The sequence below is a fragment of the Zootoca vivipara genome, chromosome 6 (assembly GCF_965207765.1).
Source record: "Zootoca vivipara chromosome 6, rZooViv2.hap1.1, whole genome shotgun sequence".
Taxonomy (NCBI): Eukaryota; Metazoa; Chordata; class Lepidosauria; order Squamata; family Lacertidae; genus Zootoca; species Zootoca vivipara.
The window spans coordinates 65,963,131-65,989,711 of NC_142589.1; the positions used below are offsets into that span (position 1 = coordinate 65,963,131).

Sequence of the window (26,581 nt, forward strand, 5' to 3'; positions counted from 1 at the left end):
TATCAATGGGTCACTCATTCTCTTTGACTGGCCTACCTCACAGGGTTGTTGTGAGGACCCAGTAACTGGGAGGGCAGGGTAACCCATGATATATATCTGCACTTGACATGGGAAATCATTGGCAAGTGATGGCAAGGCTGATGCGGGGTGCAACAATTTTGAATCTTATCTTAATCCAGAGACTTGATTTGTGTCTGTGTTCTTTCCTCAGACCTGAAGCAAACAACCGGGTGTTGACCAGCCCTTGGACTGCAGTCTGGGTGAAGATTTCTTCCAGCTGGGCTGGGCTTCTCCTGTACATCTGGACTTTGGTAGCCCCCATTGTGCTTCCGGATCGCGACTTCAGCTGAAAGCTGTCTGTAGTGCCACACTGTTTGTTCTATGCAAAGAAAAAGTGTGTCTTGCTATGACGAAGGGGTGAACAAAGGAGATTCTTCGTTCCTTTACTTGAAATGTGGACTCTGGTCTGAATGGGCACCGAAACTGTCCACGTAATCCCTTTTTGCTCTTTCAGCATCTAGGCAGATCTGCCACACTTGTGCCTTCGCCTGTTCCTTTTTCTCAAAGAATATGTTAAACAAAGGAAATGGGTCCACTTGTGTGTGATACTTGACACATATGTCATTATGGTTTTCTTTGCTGGGGGGACAGTACAGATTAGATTGCTGCTGCTCGTGATGACCTCCAAGCATGTTGCAAAAGGCCCTAAAGGATGGCCGACCAGTTATTTTTCATGTTTAGCATGAGAATAACTTTGAATGTCTCTGTTTAAAGGAACTCTTTTGCCAATTTGCCTTATTGCAAGAATAACTTTGTTTTGGATAAATTTGTTTATTTTGATATGCAACTTTGTGTAACTTGGGAGTTTTAAATAAACGAACAGACTTGAGCATAATCAGCCCTGAGTGCTCACTGGAAGGACAGATCGTGAAACTGAGGCTCCAATACTTTGGCCACCTCATGAGAAGAGAAGACTCCCTGGAAAAGACCCTGATGTTGGGAAAGATGGAGGGCACTAGGAGAAGGGGACGACAGAGGACGAGATGGTTGGACAGTGTTCTCGAAGCTACGAACATGAGTTTGACCAAACTGCGGGAGGCAGTGCAAGACAGGAGTGCCTGGAGTGCTATGGTCCATGGGGTCACGAAGAGTCGGACACGACTAAATGACTAAACAACAACAACAATCCCCACAGAAGGGACACAGGTGCCGTTGTGGATTAAACCACAGAGCCTAGGGCTTGCTGATCAGAAGGTGGGCAGTTTGAATCCCCGCGACGGGGTGAGCTCCTGTTGCTTGGTCCCAGCTCCTGCCAACCTAGCAGTTCGAAAGCATTTCAAAGTGCAAGTAGATAAATAGGTACCGCTACAGCGGGAAGGTAAATGGCATTTCCGTGTGCTGCTCTGGTTCGCCAGAAGCGGCTTTGACATGCTGGCCACATGACCCAGAAGCTGTATGCCAGCTCCCTCACCAATAACGCGAGATGAGTGCCACAACCCCAGAGTCAGTCACAAATCAGGGGTCCCTTTACCTTTACCTTTATCCCCACGGAAGGAGTAGGATTTGCTGTTGTTGTTTAGTTGTGTCCGACTCTTCGTGACCCCATGGACCAGAGCACGTCAGGCACTCCTGTCTTCTACTGCCTCCCGCAGTTTGGTTAGACTTATATTGGTGGCTTTGAGAACACTGTCCAACCATCTCGTCCTCTGTCGTCCCCTTCTCCTTATGCCCTCCATCTTTCCCAGCATCAGGGTCTTTTCCAGGGAGTCTTCTCAAAAAGTAAATCTGGCAATTCAATGTAGATTGAATTGTTAGGGTTTGGCTTTTACACACAATGGCTGCAGTTGGGATTGGAGGAGAGGTCCTGTTGAGCATTCCATGTGTGAGACATTTTGCAAAATGGTGGGCATCAGTAGTCCAAACATGGTAGCAAGAGGTTGAAAGAACATTTGTTTGCTCTTGGGTAGAGGGCTTGCAAGGATGGAAGAACCCACATTTCTTTTCAGTCATCTTTAAATTGACTCCAAATCACAGCAAAAAACAAAACAAAACAAAAAACCCTACACAGGATTTTGAAAGACCCATGAGCACATCTCCTTCCCTCCCTGCATTGTTATTGGCTTCTCATTCATCACTTTATACAAAAATGATCTCTGAAAGCAACACCATCATCGTCATCTCTGAAAGCAACACCATCATCGTGTTGGTGTCATCTATTGCAGCTCTACCACATAAAATACAAATTGGCTAAAAAATAATCTGTTAACACCAGATAACAAAGAGGAGAAAATTCAATAAACTTCTTAAAAGTGCTTATACAATAATATTAAAAGCTCCCAATAGCTTTTGATAGGCTTATCCTCTACCGTACCACAAATATGTCCAATTCCTCTATTAAAAGACATCTTGGCGTGTGACCTTGTGGTAAAGGCAGCCCATCAATTACCGGTATGTCTTTGTGTGGTGAAAGATACCAGAAGCTCATAGTAACGGGGCTGGAGGAGACCTTGTAGCCTGCTGAGACCATCCCCTTCCTTGATGCAGGAAGTCCATGGCTGTCCAGTCTTTGCTTGAAGACCAGGATATGCTCTAGCTCCCATTAGAGCACATTTGGGCAGCATCTGAGTCTCATTTTGCCTTGGAAACCTTCAGCACAGCCTGTGCAGGTGCCTAAGCCACCAGAGTTTGCGGCATTGCTTCTCAGTTCATGCTCCTACAAGTCAATAGACTAGCCCAGGACCAGGGAACTTCATGCCTGGCAGCTGAATGTGAACATCTGAATCTCTCTTTCTGACCCTTGGAACTCTGTCCAGGCCACACATCTCGCTTTCTTATCCCAAGTGTTTTTGCCTGACTGGAATTTGTCCTTGAACACTGATAATACTTTTTGCCTGTGGTCCCATTCACCATGTTGGTCTCAGAAAGGGTGCCCAGAAAGCAATGTGACTCTCTGGCTGAAAAATGTTCCCCACCGATTGGTTTGTTGAACTGAGCCAATTACTGACCATTGCTTGAGAAGCTGACTTTGTTTCTGCAAAGCAGGTTGAAGATTAGGATTTGGCTGTAACACTAAACTGTGGTTAATCTAAAATATAAATGGAAGCTTCTGATCATGCCAGGGCTGTATCACAACTTGCCTCTTCATGCTAAACCGTGGTTTAGCGCTGTGTGCACAAATTTGGCCTGATATATTTTGCTATAACAACGGGCATTTGATGTATCATGGTTTAAGGGTTACACTGGGTTTCCCTGATTTCAGACCCCACCTCCTTGTAAGTGCCCATAACCAATGCCCAAAATGGATTTGGATTTTTCAAAGGCCATAGTTATTAGAAGGCAGATTTAAGCTACAGCTGTGCAAGAAAGGTTGCTATCACTCTCATGAACACTAGAGGGTAGCACCAGCCTAGGACAAGGAATCATGGTATGTTTTGCTAAAAGTGTGCTAAAAAACACATGGCAACTGACGTCCTATTTGCATAGCAGTCAAAGTAGCTTTCTATACTGGGGAAGAAACCAATCTTGCAACATACTATCTTGCTGGATAGTTCAGAACAGACTCTCTGAAGGTTCAAAAGGAGGGTGTGAGGTGATTGCTCACTCTAGATGTTCAATCTCCATGTGCACAAAAAGCACATGGAGAGCAAATAGATGCTGATAGACCTGCCCATCATAAGTTTCTGTAGACCAGTGTTTCCCAACCTTGTGCCTCCAGCTGTTTTTGGACTACAATTCCCATCATTCCTGGCCACTGGTCTTGCTAGCTAGGGATGACGGGAGTTGTAGTCCCAAAACATCTGGAGGCACAAGGTTGGGAAACACTGCTGTAGACCTCTTGTTTGGCCCTACGACTCTGTCCTTTCTGCTGGTGTGGCCAGGTGTGACTTGCAATCTGCTAAGTTGCAGGCAGCCCACTGCATTATGTGTTGTCCCAGCCTCATAGCTGCCAAGTTATCCCTTTTTAAAAGGGATTTTCCCTTATGCTGAACAGGCTTCCTCGCGAGAAAAGGGAAAACTTGGCAGCTATGCCCAGCCTGGCTGCAAACACAGGATGCGAGCGAGCGATCTCTCGGGCCACGCCCTCAGCTCTAGATTCAGTGGTACCTCTCTAAAGCCCCATTGCCACCCAGATGCAGGCAACTTCCTGCTTGAAGCTGATTCCTCTGTTGTGCTCTCATCACATGACATGGTGAGCATGACCTGTCCTGTCCGTCTCTCCTAGGCGGTGATGCCGCTTAAGAGAATTAAAAGGCTTCCAGTGCAATTGTTTATCGAGCAGCGTGTATCGACGTGCCCCTTCTGTTGTGGTTGCTAGACAAAGTAAGAAGCTGATTAGTGCCTTTCCAATAATCTCAAGGAGACAGATTCAGTGACATCATTGGTATTGGCCACTAATGGGATTTTAAAGCAGTGCACAATCTTTTTTTTATATTAATATTTTAAATAGCTGCTCAGAGTGGCTGGGGAAACCTAGCTAGATGGGCAGGGTAGAAATAATAATAATTATTATTATTATTTATTATTTAAACAATTCCCTTGGAAAAATAGATCCATAGAGGGCAGGCCCACAGCTCAGTAGTAGAGCACCTCCTTTGCATGCAAAAGGCACTAGGTTCGATTCTCGGCATCTCCAGGTAAGGCTGGGAGCATCTCCTACCCCAAACCTTGGAGAACCGCGAAATGTTTAGAACAGCCACACTGCACATTTCCATGTATATAGCAGATTTGAAAAGCACAATAAAAGCATGAGAAGATTCTGGCCTGACTGTACTGGCTGCCAATTAGCTGCCAGGCCCAATTCAAAGTGCTGGTTTTGACCTATAAAGCCTTCAGTGGCTCAAGAGGGCAGTACCTCAAGGACCGCCTCTCCCCATATAAACCAACCCAGACTCTTGTGTTCCTCATCTGAGGCCCTTCTTCGTGTGCCTCTTCCACATGAGGTCTGGACGGTGGCAAGACGAGAATGGGCCTTTTCTGCAGTGGCTCCCCATTTGTGGAATGCTGTCCCAACAGAGGCTCACCTGTCACCTTCCTTAGGAATCTTTAGCTACCAGGCAAAAACATTCCTCTTCAACCAGGCCTTGGGCTGATTAAGATTCTACAGCCGTTTAAATGTATTTGTGGGAGGAGGAGGGGCTATTGCTTTGTTGATTTTTGTTTTAGTTATCTGTGGATTTATCTCGCGTTTTATCTTGCGAACCATCCTGAGTTTTCTTGATGAAGGGTGGTTTATAAATCAAACAAACAAACAAACAAACAAAAACAAATAAGAGCCTGCTGGATCAGGCCAATGTCCCATCTAATCCAGCATCCTGTTCTCACAGTGACCAACCAGAGGCCTGTGGGAGGCAAGCAGGACCCAACCACAAGACCATTCTCCTCATGTGATTTCCAGGAACTGATATTTGGAATTATTTACAATGAACCCACCTAAGGCACCTGTTCCATTCTACCTAATGACAGGGCCAGTGTGTGTGTGTGTGTGCGCGCGCTTGCGTGAACATAATTTGTGTGTGTGTTCATGCTGTTTGTTAGTGTGAGGTTGGGCATCGTTTTGTAATGTTGTTACGGCTTTTGGCAGAAACAAATAAACTCATATGATTATCCCTGCTCCAAGTTACTCTTCTGAAAGGATTCAGTTGGGACCTGGAGCAATGCTTACGAGACTACAGCCTGTTTTGCTGGGCGCATCAAATTTGTTAATTAATTAAGCCAGAATTATGTTCCTAATCCAATTGGTGGCATAAGTGAAGAACAATCTATTATGTGTGGTCTATTATGTTTGCCTTCTCAGAGACCCAGGCAGGCAGTTCTTTATTAGCTTACTTATGTCAGCAAAAATTGGTTTTGAAAGGATGGGCAATAATGAGCATCTTTCTTTGACAAATGCAGATAGACACTAAATAGATGATGGCATACAATGAATAGATAGGGGTCTGCTCCAGCCACTGCATGCAACCTTGAACAACTTTCTGATGACTCCAGTGGGCTTAATGGTTTTCTAAGTGTTTTCTGCTTTCAAGAACCCCTTGTCTTAGAAATAAGAGTAATTGAAATGTTGTCCATGCTTGTTTGGCATGAGCAAAGTATACAGAGCCAGGCAGGTCAAATGGAGGACATCAGTGGCGACTCTTTGGGTTGGTGTGGCTGTCGTTTTTAAACTCCTGCATTCCTTACACTAGGAGTTGTGCATCGCTTATTTGGAGAGAGAGAGAGAGAGAGAGAGAGAGAGAGAGAGAGAGAGAGAGAGAGAGAGAGAGAGAGAGAGAGAGAATTCAAACATGTGCAGAGAGCCTTGGTCTCAAGTGGGAAAGATCAATGCATTAGGGCAGGCACCCCCAAACTTTGGCCCTCCAGATGTTTTGGCCTACAGCTCCCACGATCCCTAGATAACAGGACCAGTGGTCAGGGGTGATGGGAATTGTAGTCCAGAACATCTGGAGGGCCGAAGTTTGGGGGTGCCTGCATTAGGGGGTAGAAGGAGCTGATTCCATGCAAATATATTATGTCACAATGAGTCAAATCATGGGACTGTTGTTCCTTTTAATAGCAAACTCAGCTGGTAAGTGCCGACAGGACTGTAGAGCCACAATGGGCTGCTGAGAAGCAAGAGAAGTACTGGTATGTTTGGGAGGAACACAAGGTTACAATAAGTAGAAAGGGACTTTGAGGAGGAAAAAGAGCATCTCCTGAACAGCTCAGCGAGCACTAAGCATGCTCGGTGGCTACGAAAACTGACTGTCTGTTGCGAGGAGGAAATGGAAAAGCAGGGCGAGAAGGAATGGAGTTTCCTAGAAGAGAACATGGCTGGCTGGAACGATAGACAGGAGCATTCCACATCGCAACATTTCGTTGAAGATGCTACTTCTTTAGATGAAGACTCTGTTTGGCAGCAGTCGATTCTCCTAAGTCTTGGGCAGAGTCTCTTTCTCACCCTCTTCAACCTGAGATCCTTCAGCTGGGGAACCTGTGGGTCGAAATGGGGATCTTCTGCAAGCAAAGCAAGTTCTATACTTTCCTCCAGAAACCCCATATTCCTCTGGAGGCAGGAGCAGTCCAGCTGTGAGGCAACTACCGAAGGCGACAAGATCCTTTCCCCCCTCTATGTTCTTTATAATAAAACATTTCTAAATATATATTTTTTTAAAAAAAAAGATCCAAGGGGCAACAGATCTCAATGTTGTTCTTTATTGCCCCCCCCCCTGTTCCTGATGTACATCTTTACTCACAACCTTTCCTTGGGTTTGCCTTCGGTGTCAAAATGTCTTGGGTCTGCCCTGTCGGGAGGAGAAGCAGAATAGCTGGCCAAAGCATATCAGGGACATTCTGAGCCAAAGTGACAGTATTCGGCTGCTGCTGTTCCTGAGAATCACAATACAGAGTATCTGCCTATAAATGGTAAAGACATTATTGAAGACCGTTATCTAATGGACTGTATCCTCCCATTTTTCCTAGGAAGTATCTTGTGTTGGCAATATCTTGGAAATGAAACAGAAGAAGAATTCTGGAGCAATCAACAAGAACTGCATTTATGCGTGTAAGCCAGTTAACAGCCACATTGAAAACAAAGTTAATCACTTTCAGAGTGTGCTGGCAGTGCACCCATGGATTTTTATTTTTTATTTAGACCGCATGATGCTATTAGGATGATCGAATGAGCTTGACATATTGCATAATGCAGGGCACAGATCTTTATTTTCTTGTTGCAGTTGTCGTATGGAGCAGTCTGGTCCTATGCAAGTTGTTTACTAAGAAGTAAGTCACAGAGAGTTTAATGTTGCACCCAAGTAAGTCTGAAAAGGTTTGCAGTACAAAAGCAAATGCGCTTCCCCCCTCTTTTTTTTTTTTAAAAAAGATTAGCTGTGTTTATACATACTGAGATGAAATGGGGTTGTTTTGAGTGATCTCTTGGGGATTCCCCTCCCATTAAGCTAGTGATAAAAGGTGTTTTTTAAAGAGGTCAAACAAGTTAGATGAGCTTAACTGGGCAGATTCTTTGAAGGAAGGGTATTTACTGAACTAAAAAGATGGTAAAGTACAGGTGATATGGTATCTTAGGAAACTGCCCAGAGATCTTTTGTGTGTGTGTGTGTGTGTGTGTGTGTGTGTGTGTGTGTGTGTGTGTGTGTTATTTAAAAGGTAAAGGACCCATGGATGGACAAAGGCGACTATGGGGTTGCGGTGCTCATCTCGCTTTCAGGCCAAGGGAGCCGGTGTTTGTCCACAGACAGCTTTCCGGGTCATGTGGCCAGCATGACTAAAACACTTCTGGCGCAACAGAACACAGTGATGGAAACCAGAGCACACAGAAACACCATTTACCTTCCCGCCGCAGTGGTACCTATTTATCTACTTGCACTGGCATGCGTTTGAACTGCTAGGTTGGCAGGAGCTGGGACAGAGCAACGAGAGCTCACTCCATTGTGGAGATTCAAACTGCTGACCTTCCGATCGGCAAGCCAAAGAGGCTCAGCGGTTTAGGCCACAGCGCCACCTGCATCCCATAAATTATTTGATAAATAAATGGAGTTAATAGTTGGATATCATTCTGGAAGCGATGTGTCTCCCCCCCCCCCTCACGCCCCTGGCTGGAGGCAATGTCCTCTAGGTCCCAGTGGGAAAGAGAAGGGCAGACTGGCAGTGGTGGAACAGAGTCAGAAAGAGACCCAGAATTTGACTTGCTCTGTGAGAATCCATTGCTATGGTGGTGGCAGTTGCTTTTGAAATCAGAGGGGGAGCAATATTTACCTCCAGCAAGATATGCTGATGGAACTCCCATGCCGTTTCGCCTCAGCCACCTTGAAAGTAATCAGAGTGAGTCTTAGGGCTCATCCAGACTTCCTTTTGTTCAGCATTTCTAGGCACAGATCCATGCACCATGTTTGAGTGCTTTTTTCTTTTTTGCCCTGACACTTTCCCCATGAAAACCAACTCTTTATTGCTTAATCAGAGCAAACAGCAATCCGCAGAAGACCCCAAATTGCTGTTTGTTCCGATTCAGTGCCAAAGAGTTTTCATGGGGAAAGCACTGGAGCAAAAGAAAAAAACGCTCTCAGACATGGCACTTTAAAGACTGACCTATGCCTAGAAAGCGGAGGGCAAAAGGTAAATGAGCCCCCATAAATAGAAAAGAAGAAGTCCTGGATGGATTAGGCCCACCTAGTTTAGCATCCACAGGTTCCTCGTCCCTGGTACAGAAAGAAACGAGCAAGACAGTACAGTACTCTGAACAAGGCCATTCCTTATTTCCTTGGAACACGTGTCTTCTTAAATTAATCTAATGATGTCTGTTGTCATGGCTGCTGCAAGGAGTAGACAGATCCACATGTGCAAACCTCATGGACTGCTAAAACACTGCAAGGACGCTTTGTTCCTGCCTAGCTGCTGGGCTCCGGCTACCTGCATGCATCACAGCAACAGAGTCAAGTGAATTCACACAGTCCCATAATGCCGCTGACAGCATACAAAACATGCAGTAGGAATTAAGGCATCTTTGATCACATATCGAGATCACTTAAAAATTTCATTAGTAAGGAGGTGGCTTTGTAAACCCAGAGTGAAAGTTCCATGAATTTCAATATCTGAAAGGAGGATACATACAGCTTAGGTGCCCGAGGATGATAAAAAGGTCCTTTAATCTTCTGTGCTAATAGATTTTGGAATGGTGGGTAGTTGTTGAAATCTGGAATGAGTTTGTAGTTCTGACGTCTATGATTCCTATGATACCTTTCAAGTGTTGGAGACACAGCAATCACCACAAAATGGGGGGGGTGAGAGAGAGGGGGGGAGTTGACTGCTCAGGAAATGTTTCACCTGCCCCATGGCTGGATGACAAACGAATGGATGGCAAGGAGGATCTGAAGATAATGATCGCTGTGCAGTCATTGTCGCTGCTGACTTAAGCCTTACTTGGTTGGCTTTTGTGGGCAATTGCCTCCTACTCCTCTTGGACACTGCACTTGCTCTGTTGTTCTCTCATCCAGATTATCAGAATGGCGAGAGAGTAACTTGCTGGCTTAGAGCAAAGGTCCACTTAAACCAGCTCTCTGCCAGTGAGCAGCTGGCTGCCTCTGGGATACATACAACCAGTGACTGATGTAAATAGCATCAGAAGTGCCCAGGATCAATCCAAAGGCCAATCTGGTCCAGTGTCCTGTTCCCATAAGCTGGGCCTAAGAGCAACCATGTTCTGCCCTCGTGCAGTTCCCAGAACATCTGGCAAAAAGACGCATCACCAGAACTTTGTTAAGCGCATACTTCTGCCGGAGCCCCACTGTTAAACCCCACTGCCTCATGCACCTGCTGCTCTAAAGCTGTTCACCTACATGCTCTGAGCCTGCAAGCAGTGACAAAAGCAGAAGACTGGGATAGAGACTATAAGGGATACATGTGTAAATTGACACCCAATTCTTCACGCATTTTTGCTTCTGACCATGGCATGCCCTCCAAATTGTTTTGATGAAAACCAGGACGCAGATCTTTTGGTGGCAAGCTCTCACACACCAGCACCACCTCATCCCTGGGGTATTTTGAGATCATATCAGAAGCTAGGGTGGTTTCTGTAATTCTGGGAATGTCCTGGGCAAATAATAATGGTTGGAGGGTATGCCTTGGATACATAGAGTGTGGGTGGACATAGAAACCTCTGACTTCTACTGTACAAAGTAAGACCACTCCTCTCTCTTTTGCTTCTGGCCACTCCCACCACTAGGCTGTGGCCCCTAGAAGGTTGCTCAGAAGGAAATGTGGCCCTTGGTTTCCCTACTGCTGAATCGGAGCACTCACGGTGATGCCTTTTCAGAATACCCATCGCATCATTCAGATTATTCAGCTGTAAGATATTTCTTCATTGTTGTCTACATTGTGTGGTGTAGTGGTTAGAGTGTCAGTCTAGGATTCAGACCCATGGAACTCACTGGCTGACCTTAGGCCTGTCACTGTCTCTCAGCCTAACCTACCGCACAGGTATGTTGTGTGGATAAGATGGGATGAAAGAGAATTATGTACACCACCTTGAGCTCCATGGAGAAAAAGGTGAGATACAAATGCAACAAACAGAAATACTAATAAAAGACATGTCTTTATTTAAATTGGAAACCAGCAGAGTGGAGAGGCCATCAGAGTTCCTTTCTTCGCAGGGAGAGCGATAACCACAAACCCAACATGTTAGAAAGGTTCGCTGTTTTCTGTCTCTCACACCTCCTGGGCAGGTTTGCGGCTGCTGAATGGTGTCAACTTCATGGCTTTGGGGAGCAAAAGTCAGGTGGACAGAATAATTTCAGTGAAAAGGAAGCAAAGGACGTTGGGAATGTTAAAACGCCTCCTCTGGTGACTTGCGTAGGACTTTCTGCTTTCTGTTTTCTCCTGACAGCCAGGAAAGAGAGAGAGAGAGAGAGAGAGAGAGAGAGAGAGAGAGAGAGAGAGAGAGAGAGAGAGAGAGAGAGAGAGTTCTCATGACTGTATTTAAAAAGTAATTTGTATAAATGCCAAAAAAAGTTTTGAATAAAGTATTCAATTCAATGGCAAGTTTCAGATTTCCCCATGAGACTTTTCTTTTTAAAGGCATTTGTGACAACTCACGAGTCGTTACAGACTTGCGTACCAAATCCTGCCGTTATTACAAGCTCTTAGCAAAAAGGAAACTGCTGCCAAATTTCCCTTTTGTAGCCTTTGGCAAACCTTGTTGTTTGGACAGGCCCAGATCCAGAATTTGGAGGGCCCCAGTAATTGGATTCAGAAGGGTGCCCCCCCCCGCCAGCCAGCCTATCTCACTTCCTCATCATATTCACAGACAAGACCTCGCCTCCTCTCGTCTGCCTTGCTCTCCCATAGTTTGGTTCCTTTTGCAGAGCTGCCATTTTCTTATAGACTGGGTATCCGATGTATGATGTTCTCCAGATGTTGTTGAACCACAGTTCCCACCACCCCTGGCAGGTAGCCATGCAGGCGGGAGCTGATGGTAGTCAGAAGCAGATAGATGGGGGCAGAGCCACTGCGCTAGCTTCCCGGCAAGTAGACCGCTGTTGCATACCAAAACTGGAAGGGAAGAAGTGGTGGAGAGGCTGCTGCAGTGCAGACACACCAGTGGCACCAATCCGGTGCTCCTGCCGGTGCTATTACACCACACCAACCTCTCCTCCTCACTTGTATCTTTCTCCTTCCTGGTAAACAGCAATGACTGGCAGCCAGTGGGGCGGCCGGCCAGACCTCCAGGGTGGTGACAGGGGTGGTGACTTGAATCACCAGCTGGGTGAGAGTGCCTCTATCTATTTTTTAATTAAGAAGACGATGCACACAGCTTGCAAGCTTCAAGGGGGCAAGAGCCAGCTGCAAATTATTGCATAGACTCTCCGCCATCTTTCACAAACCCTCCCCTCTCCCAATTAACCGCAGAGGCAGAATCACCAGAGGACCACCCTGTGACACCACCAGAGCATATCTGCCAAGTCTCTCGCGGAGAAATCCGGGATTGGCAGCCGCGCGACACCAGAAGTTGCGTAGACACAACTTCCGGTGTCGCTTTGCCCATCTATGGGCACCGAAAATGGCCAGCGCTGGCACCGGAAGTCGCGCCTACGCATGTCCGGAAGTGTGTAGACGCAACTTCCGGTGTCACTTCGCCCATCTACGGGCACCAGAAAATGGCTGATGCCGGAAGTCGCGTCTACGCATGTCCGGAAGTGTGTAGACGCAACTTCCAGTGTCACTTCGCCCATCTATGGGCACCAGAAAATGGCCGGCGCTGGAAGTCGCGTCTACGCATGTCCGGAAGTGCGTAGACGCAACTTCCGGTGTCGGCGCCGGCCATTTTCGGTGCCCATAGATGGACAAGGCGACACCAGAAGTTGCGTCTATGCACTTCCGGACATGCGTAGATGCAACTTTCAGCGCCGGCCATTTTCTGGTGCCCATAGATGGGCAAAGTGGCACCAGAAAAATGGCCGCCGACAGCAACCGAAATAAGGGGAATTAACGGGAGAGGAGCTGGAACGGGAGACCTCCGGGAAATGGTAAGGAAAAACGGGGGGTTTCCCGGGAAATACGGGGTACTTGGCAGCTATGCACCGGAGGCTGCCCCTAGGTCTCAGGCTTGAGCCCTGAAATCTCAGGGTCTGGGATGCTCCTGAATTGGCAACCCTACCTCTGCCAGGAAGCCAGATCGCAGCTCCGCATCATCAGGTGAATTTCTTCTGATGGCAGTCGTAATCAAATGGCTCCTGGGAGACACCACAATTTGTTTAAAACAGTGATGGCCAAACTTGGCCCTCCAGCTGTTTTGGGACTACAACTCCCATCATCCCTAGCTAACAGCACCAGTGGTCAGGGATGATGGGAATTGTTGTTCCAAAACAGCTATGCCCCCAGGACGCTCGCCAGCCCTGCCCGCACCTGCTCTACACCCCTGGTGCCAGAGCATGAAGCTCCGCCACTGCCTAAGTTACTGAGGCAAAAATATAGTAGTAACAGGGCCTAGTCTACACTGAATACCTTATACCAGGCTGTTTTTATACCAGATCTGACTATTTTTCAGAAGTATATAATTAATATTATGACTTTTGTTACTATATTATTATTATTATTATTATTATTATTATTATTATTCAATACATTAACACAAAAACATAAACGAAGGAAGACAACAGCAGCAGCAACAACAACAACTGCAACATAAAGAAAAAATACTAAGTTTGATGTTAAACACAAAATGACAAACTAAAAATGGTCTTACAGTATTACTATAGACCCAACGTCCCATCCACTCCTTACTTCAGATAATCTTCATTGGTTTACTGCCGATACATAATACATTTTGATCAGAATTTAAATACGCTTAAACTACCTTATCTCTCACTGCGAACTTAAAACTACTACTGAAGTTACTCAAAAGCTGCGACAGAATTTAAACTGGAATAATTATTTTTCAAGTATATCTTAAAGACTTCCCATTTTGAAATTAATGCCTGAAAAATAAAGAACAAATCAAGACTATTGTTACTGTCACTGTTATTCCTGCCCCATTCCCAGTTGTATCCAATTATTACGCTTATTATGCCCTGGATATAGGGACGCGGGTGGCGCTGTGGGTTAAACCACAGAGCCTAGGGCTTGCCAATCAGAAGGTCGGTGGTCCAAATCCCTGCGACTAGGTGAGCTCCCATTGCTCATTCCCAGCTCCTGCCAACCTAGCAGTTCAAAAGCACGTCAAAGTGCAAGTAGATAAATAGGTACCGCTACAGCGGGAAGGTAAACGGCATTTCCGTGTGCTGCTCTGGTTCGTCAGAAGCGGCTTCGACATGCTGGCCACATGACCCGGAAGCTGTACGGTGGCTCCTTCGGCCAATAACGCAAGATGAGCGCCGCAACCCCAGAGTCGGTCATGACTGGACCTAATGGTCAGGGGTCCCTTTACCTTTATGCCCTGAATATACTCAGCAAATGGTATCACTGAGCAGCTAAAAAAAATACAGTTGCCCTTTCTGTGCTACCTTTGACCAGTAAAGGACATGTCTGTACATTCCAAAACCTGCCCTGAAGTGTCTGCTTCCATTATAGCAAAGCCAGCTGGTCTGGGGCTGGTCCGCCTCTAAGGTAGGGTGAGGTAGCTGCCTTGGGTGGAGGAAGCCCCACAGGCAGGGCACCCATGGATGCCCGCACTTCCCCATTGCCACTTCCACTAGAGAAGCGGCACCAGCTTGCAATATCTGGTGAGATCTTGCCGAAATCGCTTGAGATGTTGCAGAGGGCACAACGGGGCTGCAGTAGGGCATGTTCCCTTTTTGCCTTAGGCAGCAAAACGGGACACGCCCCCCCTGCTCTGCTCAGCTGTGTTGCTGCCACTTGCCAGGGGGCAAAGGAGAGGTGGTGGTGAGGTACCAGAAACACCCCACTGGTACATTTGCATCACACGGACCCACTGCTACTCTACCTCAGCCCTCTCCTTCCTCCTGGTAAGCAGCAGCAACCAACCAGTGGTCAGGCGAGCGTTGCCTCCCCACCACTGCAGGGAAGCAAACATGCCATTATACCCTTCAGTCTCGGACCCACCGGTTACAATTTGTCTCCTCCGTTTTGTCAATTACAGCATGGATTCGATTAACCCGACAGAGTCATCTGATTAAAGCCCGCCTGCAGCCTGCTTAGGTATCACAGGCAGGCTTTAATAAGGGCTGTTGGATGGTGAGGATGGCTGGCCTCGGTTTTGTAAGAGCTTCGGGCCAAATGGCATGTGACAGCAAATGCCTTGCAGCCATTTTTCTGCAGCAGAAGGCGCTGCTTACTGTGAAGAAGACTATTCAGTTCTTCTCTTCCATTTGCAGTGAGGGGGAAACTCCTTGTGCCAAGGCAAGGAGGTCATGGTCAGAGGAAGAGGTCCAACAAAACTGGAGGTGTAGGAGAGGTGGGGAGCCTCAGGCACTGGGGCCAAATGTGGCCCTTAATTTTTCTCTGTCTGGCCCTCCTAACTCTCCTAAGGCCACTGGCTGCTGCTATTCAGAGGAGATAGTGCTGAGCTAGATGGAGCAATCAAAATAAGGCAACTTCCTATGTTCCTATGGATGTGGGCAGATTGCTCCTTGGTGCTGCTGGAGGAGACTCTTGAGAGTCCCATGGACTGCAAGAAGATCAAACCTATCCATTCTGAAGGAAATCAGCCCTGAGTGCTCACTGGAAGGACGGATCCTGAAGCTGAGGCTCCAATACTTTGGCCACTTCATGAGAAGAGAAGACTCCCTGGAAAAGACCCTGATGTTGGGAAAGATTGAGGGCACAAGGAGAAGGGGACGACAGAGGATGAGATGGTTGGACAGTGTTCTCGAAGCTACGAACATGAGTTTGACCAAGCTGCGGGAGGCAGTGCAAGACAGGAGTGCCTGGCGTGCTATGGTCCATGGGGTCACGAAGAGTCGGACACGACTAAATGACTAAACAACAACAACATCAATGTAAAGGAGGCTACAGACAAGCCACTGGTCCCACTGAGGCAGGGGATCATGCCCAGAAAAGGCTCATCTACCAGCATCTGATAGGGCACCCGCACTGGAGGGAGAGAATTACAGTCATACCTCTGGTTACGTTCGGTGTGGGTTGCTTACACCACGGGATACGGATGCGCCGAACCTGAAGTACAGGAATGGGTTACTTCCAGGTTCGGTGATTTGCACATGTGCAGAAGCGCCGAATGACATCACACGCATGCACAGAAGTGCCAAATCACGCAGCGAGCATGCACAGATTCAGCACTTCAGATTGCGCACTGCTCAGGTTGCGAATGGGGCTCCGGAATGGATCCCGTTCGCATCCAGAGGTACCACCATAGTTCTGTTAAATGATAACCCATTGCAGGCCCACTGCAGAATCCAAAAACCAAACCCCACACTTCCAGCTAGTGCTGGACTGGAAGCTCTCAGCTGTATTTCTGTGGGCTAAGCCATGATCAGGGCTGGCCCAAGACGTTTTGGCATCTGAGGTGAACCACAAAATGGTGGACCCCGCCCCACCAGGAAAGAAGAGTTGAGTGAAGATCTACATCAGGAACAAGGTGGGTATAAAGATCTACATTGGGAACAAGGGTGGGAGGAGACTAGCAGCTTCCCCTTGTTGCCAAGGCGCCATTGTGGAGGCAGCATGTGGGGGGGATGCCGAGAGCAGGTGACACACCACAGTTGTCACCGCAGCTGCAGTAGCAACAGCATTCCTTGAAGGCCATATCTGCTGTCCCTGTGGATCCTGCCGCCTGAAGCAGTTGCCTCCTGTCGCCTCATGGGTGGGCCAGCCCAACCACAATGTTTTTTCGTTCCAAGGGACGTTCTGCTGGGAAATGATGACCTATGCTGACGGCATTCTCTCTCCTTCTCCCACACGCAACGCCCCATGGAAAGGTAATTTGTCACGATGAGACATCATTCCAGGCATTCTTGGGAATTCAAAACAGCAGCCATCAGCTCAGCAGGGGGCATTTAGCATTCCACCCACCCACAATAGCTTCCTCATTGATTTATTTGGAAGGTTTATGCCCCATTTTCCAAACAACTGCATTGCAAGGGGGCTGGTGAGCAACAGGTAATATACCACCTCCAAAAATAACCCATGCACACAACCCAAGCTTCCTTTAGTCATCCAGTAGAATCAGTTTGGTGGTGATTGTTGTTGTTGTTGTTGTTGTTATTTGGCATCTGTGCTAGTCTAGACTCCTAGTAAACTTAACGTCCACCCTCCAAACACAGCGCCATGTTGACAACTGATGCTGGAATTCCCCTCAAGGGTGATTCAAATGTTTAAAGGAGAAAGGGAACTTTTGTCTCACACCCCCACACGTGTGGGAGCTTTCTTTGTTCTTTGCTGGACTCCTGCTCTCTCTTAGGAGACATAAATGTCATGTCCAGAGGCTTAGTTGCTAGATATTTTTAAATGTTGCATCTTCCAGACTTCACTAATAACAGGGGCAACGCATGTACCCTATTTCATCTTTCTCAGCAATGTCAAAGTGCACTTGGTATTTTGAGTTCTTTTAATAATTCAGCCCTTTTGAGGGAGAGAGGCACTCTTCCACGTCTCATTTGCAGACTTTTGTCAGTAATTCTAGTGCCTTGGACTTAGCGATGGCAGGGACACAGCTCACAATTAGATTTGCTCTCGCAAATCTTCACTTTCCAAAAGAATACGCAAACCAAGACATAACTCTCCTTTGAAATTTGCACTTCTCCAAATTTAGGAATGAAGCTCTAAAGCTAAGTAATGTGTACAAAGAAAAAAAATACTGGGGCAAAGTGTGCACAGAGATGCATATATAAGTGAGATTGCGTATCAGAATGTGTTTTATATATAGGGGAAATTGCTTTGCAAAAATGTGTATTTTACCCAAAATTGCATACAAAAATTTGCACTGCAATGCTAGTGCATTTCCACGAGGACACTTTGCAAACTGATGTGGAAATACGAACCTCAGGGTGAAAAAAATGAGAAACTGAGACACTGGAGGAGGAAGAGGAGTGTGTGGGGAGTGCACCGCCCCTAGCAGTGCGGTCCTGGTGGGGTGGCATCGCGTCTGCCCTCCCAGCCCACGCTGGGCGCCACGCCCCCACATGCGGTGCACTGTGCCCCCAGGACCTGCACCAGCGCAGCCCCCCACCTGATCTCCGCCCCCCAGTGAAGCTCCGCTACTGAACCGAGAGAAACTGAAAGTCCATCTATTATACCAAATTTCAGCTTTCTAGAGATGGTGAGGCTGTCAGGGATTTAAGCACCCAAGGGCCTAACTCTGACGCTGAATAGTACAGAGTGTTCAGGAAAAATCTTTGTTGTGCAGTCCTCTGTATCAGAGGCACTGCCTTGGGTCAAATATTTTGGGGCAGCGGTGCGCTGTGTACCTGTGACATCACGCGAGCGCTGCATGATGTGGCCACCTTGTATATTTTTCCTGGTACTAAGGAATGCTGCCTGTTGCTATTAGACAGCAATGGTCTCTCTCCCTCTCTCTTTCTGTGTGTGTTCAATAAATATTGTGTGATCTCCACATTCAGGGCCAGCAGGACCTAGCTGGCTTTCTATGGCAAGCATCAGTTTGTTGGAGATGGCTGTCTCTCTAATTTTGTGTCATGACATCCCATACGACTAGGTAGCTATTTTGGGACTGGTGCCCCCCCTCTCAAAATTCAAAATGTGCCTACTGGCCAAATTTGTGATGCATAAAACAGATAAAAGGCACTGGGCAAATGCCTTCAAGTTCATCTTAATTCATAATGTGAAGATGCCAGAAGATGGTTCATATGGTATCCCATAGATTCAGGGTGGTTTTAGGGATTGAAAGGTCATAGAATCATAGAACTGTAGGGTTGGAAGGGATCACGAGGGTCATCTAGTCCAACCCCCTGCAATGCAGGAATCTTTTGCCCAACATGGGGCTCAAACCCACGACCCTGAGATTAAGAGTGTCGTGCTCTAATGACTGAGCTGAGTTCAGTCTGGAGAACTGGTAGTAATAACTCACCGATTCTGGAACTTCCAAGCTCCCAATCACCTAGTGTCATTGTGATGTCAGGTGATTGATTGACAAGTGGGCGGTCTCACCCACCCATCAAATTCCAGCCTATGAAAGTTGACCCGATAAGGATCTGGCCTGCTGAGCCAAAAAAGGTTCTCCACTCCTGCCCTAAAAGATGGAAACAAAGGAATAAAAGCCTCATCTCTGCAGCAGAGGCCTCCATGTTGAAGCCCTGGGATCTTTAGTGAAAAGTCTCATGCAGCAAGGCAGAAGATCCTGCAAATTCACCCTGAGTAGAGATAGCCTGACATAGCCTAAATTCTTGTGTTGTGTTGTGAAATCTGATAAAAGCAAGCTGGTCTGGCAGGAAAGAGAAAACCCAGGCTATTCCTGACCTCTGCTCTAAATATTTTAAAGTCCTGGATAGCTCTTTCAGGTTTTTTTTTTGGGGGGGGGGAGACGATGATTTTCCCCAACCAACCAACCAATCAGTGCCTACACATTTTGTCTCACAGCTCAGTTGATGGAGCATGAGACTCTTAAGCTCAGGGTTGTGGGTTTGAGTCCCACGTTGGGCAAATGATTCCTGCATTGCAGGGCGTGAGATTAGATGACCCTGGTGGTCCCTTCCAAATCTACAATTCCACGATTCTATGATATCTCAGGTTCCACCAGTGCTAGAAACCTAATGCTTCCCACCCCAAATGGAAGGGCTCTGGGGATTACATTTCATCCAGGAAGGGCAATCGCTTGCCCTGCTCATATGCATGCCTATGGCACTAAACAAGTTATGCCTCAAATATCTGAAAGGCACTCCCCATCTCCATGGACCTTCTCAAGTGTTAAGATCTGCAAAGGGGCCTCTCTTGGCCATTCTGCCACCCTCAAAAATGTGGGGAACGGTGAACTCATGAAAGGGTTTCTCTGTGGCAGCCCCTAAAGTGTGGAATTCCCTCCTGCACTTGGATGCATCTGGTACCTTCATTCCATAGCTTCTGCCTATACTGAAGACCCCCTTCATGGATCAATGCCTTGTCGTGGCGAAGGGGCTTGAATAACTCAGAGAAGCTATGAGCTATGCCATGCAGGGCCACCCAAGATGGACAGGTCATAGTGGAGAGTTTTGACTAAACGTGATCCACCTGGAGAAGGAACTGGCAAGCCACTCCAGTATCCCTGCCAAGAAAACTCCATGGACAAAGACAACAGGCATATAAAAGTTATGACGCTGGAAGATGAGCCCCTCAGGTCGGAAGGCGTCCAACATGCTACTGAGGAAGAGCGGAGGACAAGTACAAGTAGATTCAGAGCTGATGAAGCGGCTGGGCCAAAGCCGAAAGGACGCTCAGTTGCGGATATGCCTGGAAGCGAAAGGAAAGTCCGATGCTGTAAAGAAAAATATTGCATAGGAACCTGGAATGTAAGAACCATGAATGGAGGTAAGCTGGATGTGGTCAAAAATGAGATGACAAGAATAAATATCGACATCCTGGGCATCAGTGAACTAAAATGGAAGGGAATGGGCGAATTCAGTTCGGGTGACTATCATATCTACTACTGTGGGCAAGAATCCTGTAGTAGAAATGGAGTGGCCCTCATAGTCAACAAAAGAGTGGCAAAAGCTGTAATGGGATGCAATCTCAAAAATGACAGAATGATCTCGATACGAATCCAAGGCAGACCTTTTAACATCACAGTAATCCAAGTTTATGCACCAACTACCGGAGCTGAAGAAAGTGAAATTGACCAATTCTATGAAGACCTACAACACCTTCTAGAAATGACACCAAAGAAGGATGTTCTTCTCATTACAGGGGATTGGAATGCTAAAGTAGGGAATCAAGAGATAAAAGGAACAACTGGCAAGTTTGGCCTTGGAGTTCAAAATGAAGCAGGGCAAAGGCTAATAGAGTTCTGTCAAGAGAACAAGCTGGTCATCACAAACACTCTCTTCCAACAACACAAGAGACGACTCTACACATGGATATCACCAAATGGGCAGCATCGAAATCAGATTGATTATATTCTCTGCAGCCAAAGATGGAGAAGCTCTATACAATCAGCAAAAACAAGACCTGGAGCTGACTGTAACTCAGATCATCAGCTTCTTATAGCAAAATTCCAGCTTAAACTGAAGAAAGTAGGAAAAACCACTGGGCCAGTAAGATACAATCTGAATCAAATCCCTTATGAATACACAGTGGAAGTGAGGAACAGGTTTAAGGATTTAGATTTGGTGGACAGAGTGCCTGAAGAACTATGGATGGAGGCTCGTAACATTATACAGGAGGCAGCAACGAAAACCATCCCAAGGAAAAGGAAATGCAAGAAAGCAAAATGGCTGTCCAACGAGGCCTTACAAATAGCAGAGGAGAGGAGGCAAGCAAAATGCAAGGGAGATAGGGAAAGATACAGGAAATTGAATGCAGATTTCCAAAAAACAGCAAGGAGAGACAAGAGGGTCTTCTTAAATGAGCAATGCAAAGAAATAGAGGAAAACAATAGAATGGGGAAAACCAGAGATCTGTTCAAGAAAATTGGAGATATGAAAGGAACATTTCGTACAAAGATTACCATAATCAAGGACAAAAGTGGTAAGGACCTAACAGAAGCAGAAGACATCAAGAAGAGGTGGCAAGAATACACAGAGGAATTATACCAGAAAGACATGGAGGTTTCGTACACCCCAGGTAGTGTTGTTGCTGACCTTGAGCCAAACATCTTGGAGAGTGAAGTCAAATGGGCCTTAGAAAGCACTGCTAATAACAAGGCCAGTGGAAGTGATGATATTCCAGCTGAACTATTTAAAATTTTAAAAGATGATGCTGTTAAGGTGCTACACCCAATATGCCAGCAAGTTTGGAAAACTCAGCAATGGCCAGAGGATTGGAGAAGATCAGTCTACATCCCAATTCCAAAGAAGGGCAGTGCCAAAGAATGCTCCAACTACCGCACAATTGCGCTCATTTCACACGCTAGCAAGGTTATGCTTAAAATTCTACAAGGCAGGCTTAGGCAGTATGTGGACCGAGAACTCCCAGAAGTGCAAGCTGGATTTCGAAAGGGCAGAGGAACCAGAGACCAAATAGCAAACATGCGCTGGATTATGGAGAAAGCTAGAGAGTTCCAGAAAAACGTCTACTTCTGCTTCATTCATTCATGCAAAAGCCTTTGACTGTGTCGACCACAGCAAACTATGGCAAGTTCTTAAAGAAATGGGAGTGCCTGATCACCTCATCTGTCTCCTGAGAAATCTCTATGTGGGACAAGAAGCTACAGTTAGAACTGGATATGGAACAACTGAGTGGTTCAAAATTGGGAAAGGAGTACGACAAGGTTGTATATTGTCTCCCTGCTTATTTAACTTATATGCAGAATTCATCATGCGAAAGGCTGGACTAGATGAATCCCAAGCCGGAATTAAGATTGCCGGAAGAAATATCAACAACCTCAGATATGCAGATGACACAACCTTGATGGCAGAAAGCGAGGAGGAATTAAATAACCTTTTAATGAGGGTGAAAGAGGAGAGCGCAAAATATGGTCTGAAGCTCAACATCAAAAAAACCAAGATCATGGCCACTGGTCCCATCACCTCCTGGCAAATAGAAGGGGAAGAAATGGAGGCAGTGAGAGATTTTACTTTCTTGGGCTCCTTGATCACTGCAGATGGTGACAGCAGTCACGAAATTAAGAGACGCCTGCTTCTTGGGAGAAAAGCAATGACAAACCTAGACAGCATCTTAAAAAGCAGAGACATCACCTTGCCGACAAAGGTCCGTATAGTTAAAGCTATGGTTTTTCCAGTAGTGATGTATGGAAGTGAGAGCTGGACCATAAAGAAGGCTGATCGCCGAAGAATTGATGCTTTTGAATTATGGTGCTGGAGGAGACTCTTGAGAGTCCCATGGACTGCAAGAAGATCAAACCTATCCATTCTTAAGGAAATCAGCCCTGAGTGCTCCCTGGAAGGACAGATCGTGAAGCTGAGACTCCAATACTTTGGCCACCTCATGAGAAGAGAAGAATCATTGGAAAAGACCCTGATGTTGGGAAAGATTGAGGGCACTAGGAGAAGGGGACGTCAGAGGACAAGATGGTTGGACAGTGTTCTCGAAGCTACGAACATGAGTTTGACCAAACTGCGGGAGGCAGTGCAAGACAGGAGTGCCTGGCGTTCTATGGTCCATGGGGTCACGAAGAGTCGGACACGACTAAACGACTAAACAACAACAACATACTGAAGACACACCACTTTACCCTGGCCTTTGACAGTTTCATAGAATCAGAGAAGCGTAGTCCAACCCCCTGCAATGCAGGTATATTTTTGCCCAGTGTGAGGCTTGAACCCGCGAATGACCCTGAGATTAAGTCTCATGCTCTACCGACTAAGCTAGTTTAAGGTATTTTCTTTTGTGAGACCCCCACCTCTGTTGCTGAGTTTATATTCTTCTGTTCCATTTGGAATGATTTTGCTTTTTTATTCTTGCATGCTTCTCTGTTGTTGTTTTTTTAAAGAAATGTTTTAAATCATTCTAAAATTCTTTGCATTTTAAGAGAAAGAGCTGTTTGACAGTGGAACGAACTCCCATCAAAAGGTGGCAGACTCTTCTTCATTGAAGGTTTTTAAACAGAGGTTGGATGCTCATCTTTCAGGGATTCTTTAGCCATGATTCCCACATGGGGGGCTCGACTAGATGACCCCTGGGGTCACTTCCAACTCCACATTTCTATGATTTATAAACTGCTTAAAAGGTAAAGGAACCCCTGACCATTAGGTCCAGTCACGGGTGACTCTGGTGTTGCGGCTCTCATCTCGCTCTATAGGCCGAGGGAGCCGGTGTTTGTCCGCAGACAGCTTCCAGGCGAACTAGAGCAGCGCATGGAAACACCGTTTACCTTCCCGCCAGAGATATCTACTTGCACTTGACGTGCTTTTGAACTGCTAGGTGGGCAGAAGCTGGGACTGAACAACGGGAGCTCAACCCGTCGCAGGGATTCGAACCGCCGACCTTCTGACTGGCAAGCCCAAGGCTCAGTGGTTCACACCATAGCACCACCCACGTCCCTGCTTAGTATTTTTTAAATCAAAAACTTCTACAATTTATAAACTGCTTAATAGTTCAAAAAATACCCCCCCTCTGTATATAGTTGCAACATTTCATATTATGTTTTCACACTTGCAACCCATGCCAGGGCCTTTATAGCAAAGGACGGGTAAGAAATCTTATCACTGAAATGTCTCTCCTCCCTTGGGGACCAGAGGCCTTGTGTTCTTCTCTTCCTTCCTCGCTTGGACGATCAGAGCAGCAGATTCCCAACCAGAGTCTGGAGTTGGTTAGGGAGAGCCTTGGTTGCACTTTCCCTTTCTCCCGGAGGCGTTGGCCAATCCTAAACCCCTTTTTGATTATGGTTCTCTCGCCTGGATTGACACGGTGACCTGACACTGGGTGGACAAGAGCGAGAGCGCGCGCGAACCCAGGGGAGGAGGAACGGCAGCCGTCGGTGCCAAGATTTTGCTGAGCTCAGGCGCGCTGCCGCTGTAGCCAGCCGAGCAGAGGCTGTTGACATTTCCGGTTGCAATCCCGCAGCCAATTGGCGATCGCCGGAGCAGCGAGACACGGAATATGATAATTTCGTCCTGCTGAAAGGGAAAAAAAAATAAAAGAGGCGGGCAGGCAGGCAAGTCGCGCGAGCCGGGAGGAGGGAAGCAAGAAGAGAGAGAGGGGACAGTCAGGGATCAACTCCTATTAAGAGGGCCTGTGGCCTCAGGTCTATCTTGGAAAAAACGCTCCCCTCCCGGCTGTATAATGCACTCTGCACATGCCCGGAAGCTACTTCGAATTTGAGAACAGATTCTGAACAGGTCTCCAAGTTCTCTTTGGAGCTCACGCCCACATGCTGCGGTCAACAGGCTCAGCAGACGCGCACCAACCCCAATTAGATTTGGTCACTCTCCAGGGCTGAGTTTTGGTGCTGTTGGAAAACTGTCCCTCCCCAAACCACCGCTTAGTGTCCCTCGAGGGCTCCGAGAAAGCTCTGTCGTGGCCGATGCACTCTGCACGCGCTCCGGGGGCCCCTCCCCTCCCTGTCTTCTGGGGCTGAGCTTTGGGCTCGAAACTAGGTCCGAAGCCTAAGAATTGCTGGGGAGGCCTGGGATTGAGGGATACACCCGCCCCCAGCTACCCGCGAAAGATTGGTCGTTTGTGGGATGAGTCCAGTCCGGTGGTGGGTCGGCGGCTCAACGTGTGGCGCCGGAAGAGAAAGATGGAGCGGCCCTACGGAGGCGTCGGAGCACGTGCCCAGAGAGCAGCTCAGGTCTTCGTCCAAGTTCCTTAAGGCGCCTCGGGCTGCCCAGGGGCTTCGTGGCTTCTTCCCGGGACATCATTAGGGTTGCTGAACAGTGCAGAGGCGGCGATCCGAGCGCAAAGCTCGCGCTGCTCCCACTAATCATCCTAGGAATAAAAAGCTGGCGCATCGGTTTGGATCGTGACGGGTGGCCTGGCGGCTGATGTTGGTTCTGGTGGCCAAATCTGGAGAGGCGGGGGGGGGGGAGAGAGAGAAAGGGGAAAATCCTCTTCCTCAGCCACCTTTTGACAGGGTAAGTTGTCATTGAATAGGGTGGTCGGTTTGCAACAAGAAATGAATCTAAACCAAGTGGGTGGGTAGACTGCAGTGGTCATTTATTTGGTCCCCACACAATGAAAATGGGTGGACATGACGGAAGCAATCCCGCGTGTTGGTTTTGACTGCGTACACACCACATACTTAAAGAAGGATATTGGGAACTGTAGTTTGTTAATGGTGCTGGGAAGTGTAGTTCTGTAAATAAGCTTTAAATGTGCGGTGGGTAGTTCTTTTCGTGTGAGTGCCCATTAATGCTGCAATTTTACCCACACTTAGCAGAGAGCATGTTCCATTAAACTTATTAGGATTTACTTCTGTGTAGACATGTATAGGCTCTTGTTATATGTACAGGATTGTGTTGAAGGGCCGCATACCAATAGGAGGCGACTGAGGATAACACCAGCAGCTGGGTGATACAGTTCTTAAACAGCGCAAGCCTAGCCATGCCTACTCAGACAAAGACCTATTGAATTCACTCAGGAGTAAAACGGCAATCCGATGCACGGTTACTTTGGAGTAAGCCCCGTTGAACTCTGCTGCAATACACAACTCAACTACGAAGCAATCCTCTGCGTGGTTACTCGGATTGTAAACTCCACTGCACTCCACGGAACTTACTACCAGGTAAATGTGCATAGGATTTCAGCCTTGTAGTGCAAGGCTATGTATATTTACTTTGTTCAGGGAAACTTACCCCCTAGTTAAGTGTAATATGTGTAAACGCATGAAAAAATTCTGTGGCCAAGCCAAAAAAAGAAAGATACAAGCGCAATTCTACGCGCACTTATGCAGAAGCAAATCCCCACTAGTTTGCTCAATGGACATTATTCTTCAGTCAATGCACAGCATAGTTACGCCATGAAGTTGGATTGGACCCTTTGAATACAGCGGGGCTTCCTTCCGAGACATCAGGCGTAGGGATCGGCCTTTTGCTTTGTTTTGTAAATGGACACGCCGAGGGATCGACAGCCTGAG

The 26,581-nt window shown here is 47.0% G+C and overlaps 1 protein-coding gene across 1 annotated transcript in view; it reads left to right on the plus strand.

Moving 5' to 3' along the window:
* SERINC2 (serine incorporator 2) overlaps window positions 1-895 on the plus strand; it is a 37,283-nt gene extending 36,388 nt beyond the window's left edge. The window contains exon 10 of the mRNA XM_035119672.3: window positions 212-895. Within this exon, the coding sequence (XP_034975563.2) occupies window positions 212-350 (139 nt within the window). The 3' untranslated portion in view covers window positions 351-895. The remainder of the gene's footprint in view (window positions 1-211) is intronic.
* The last annotated feature ends 25,686 nt before the right edge of the window (window positions 896-26,581 follow it).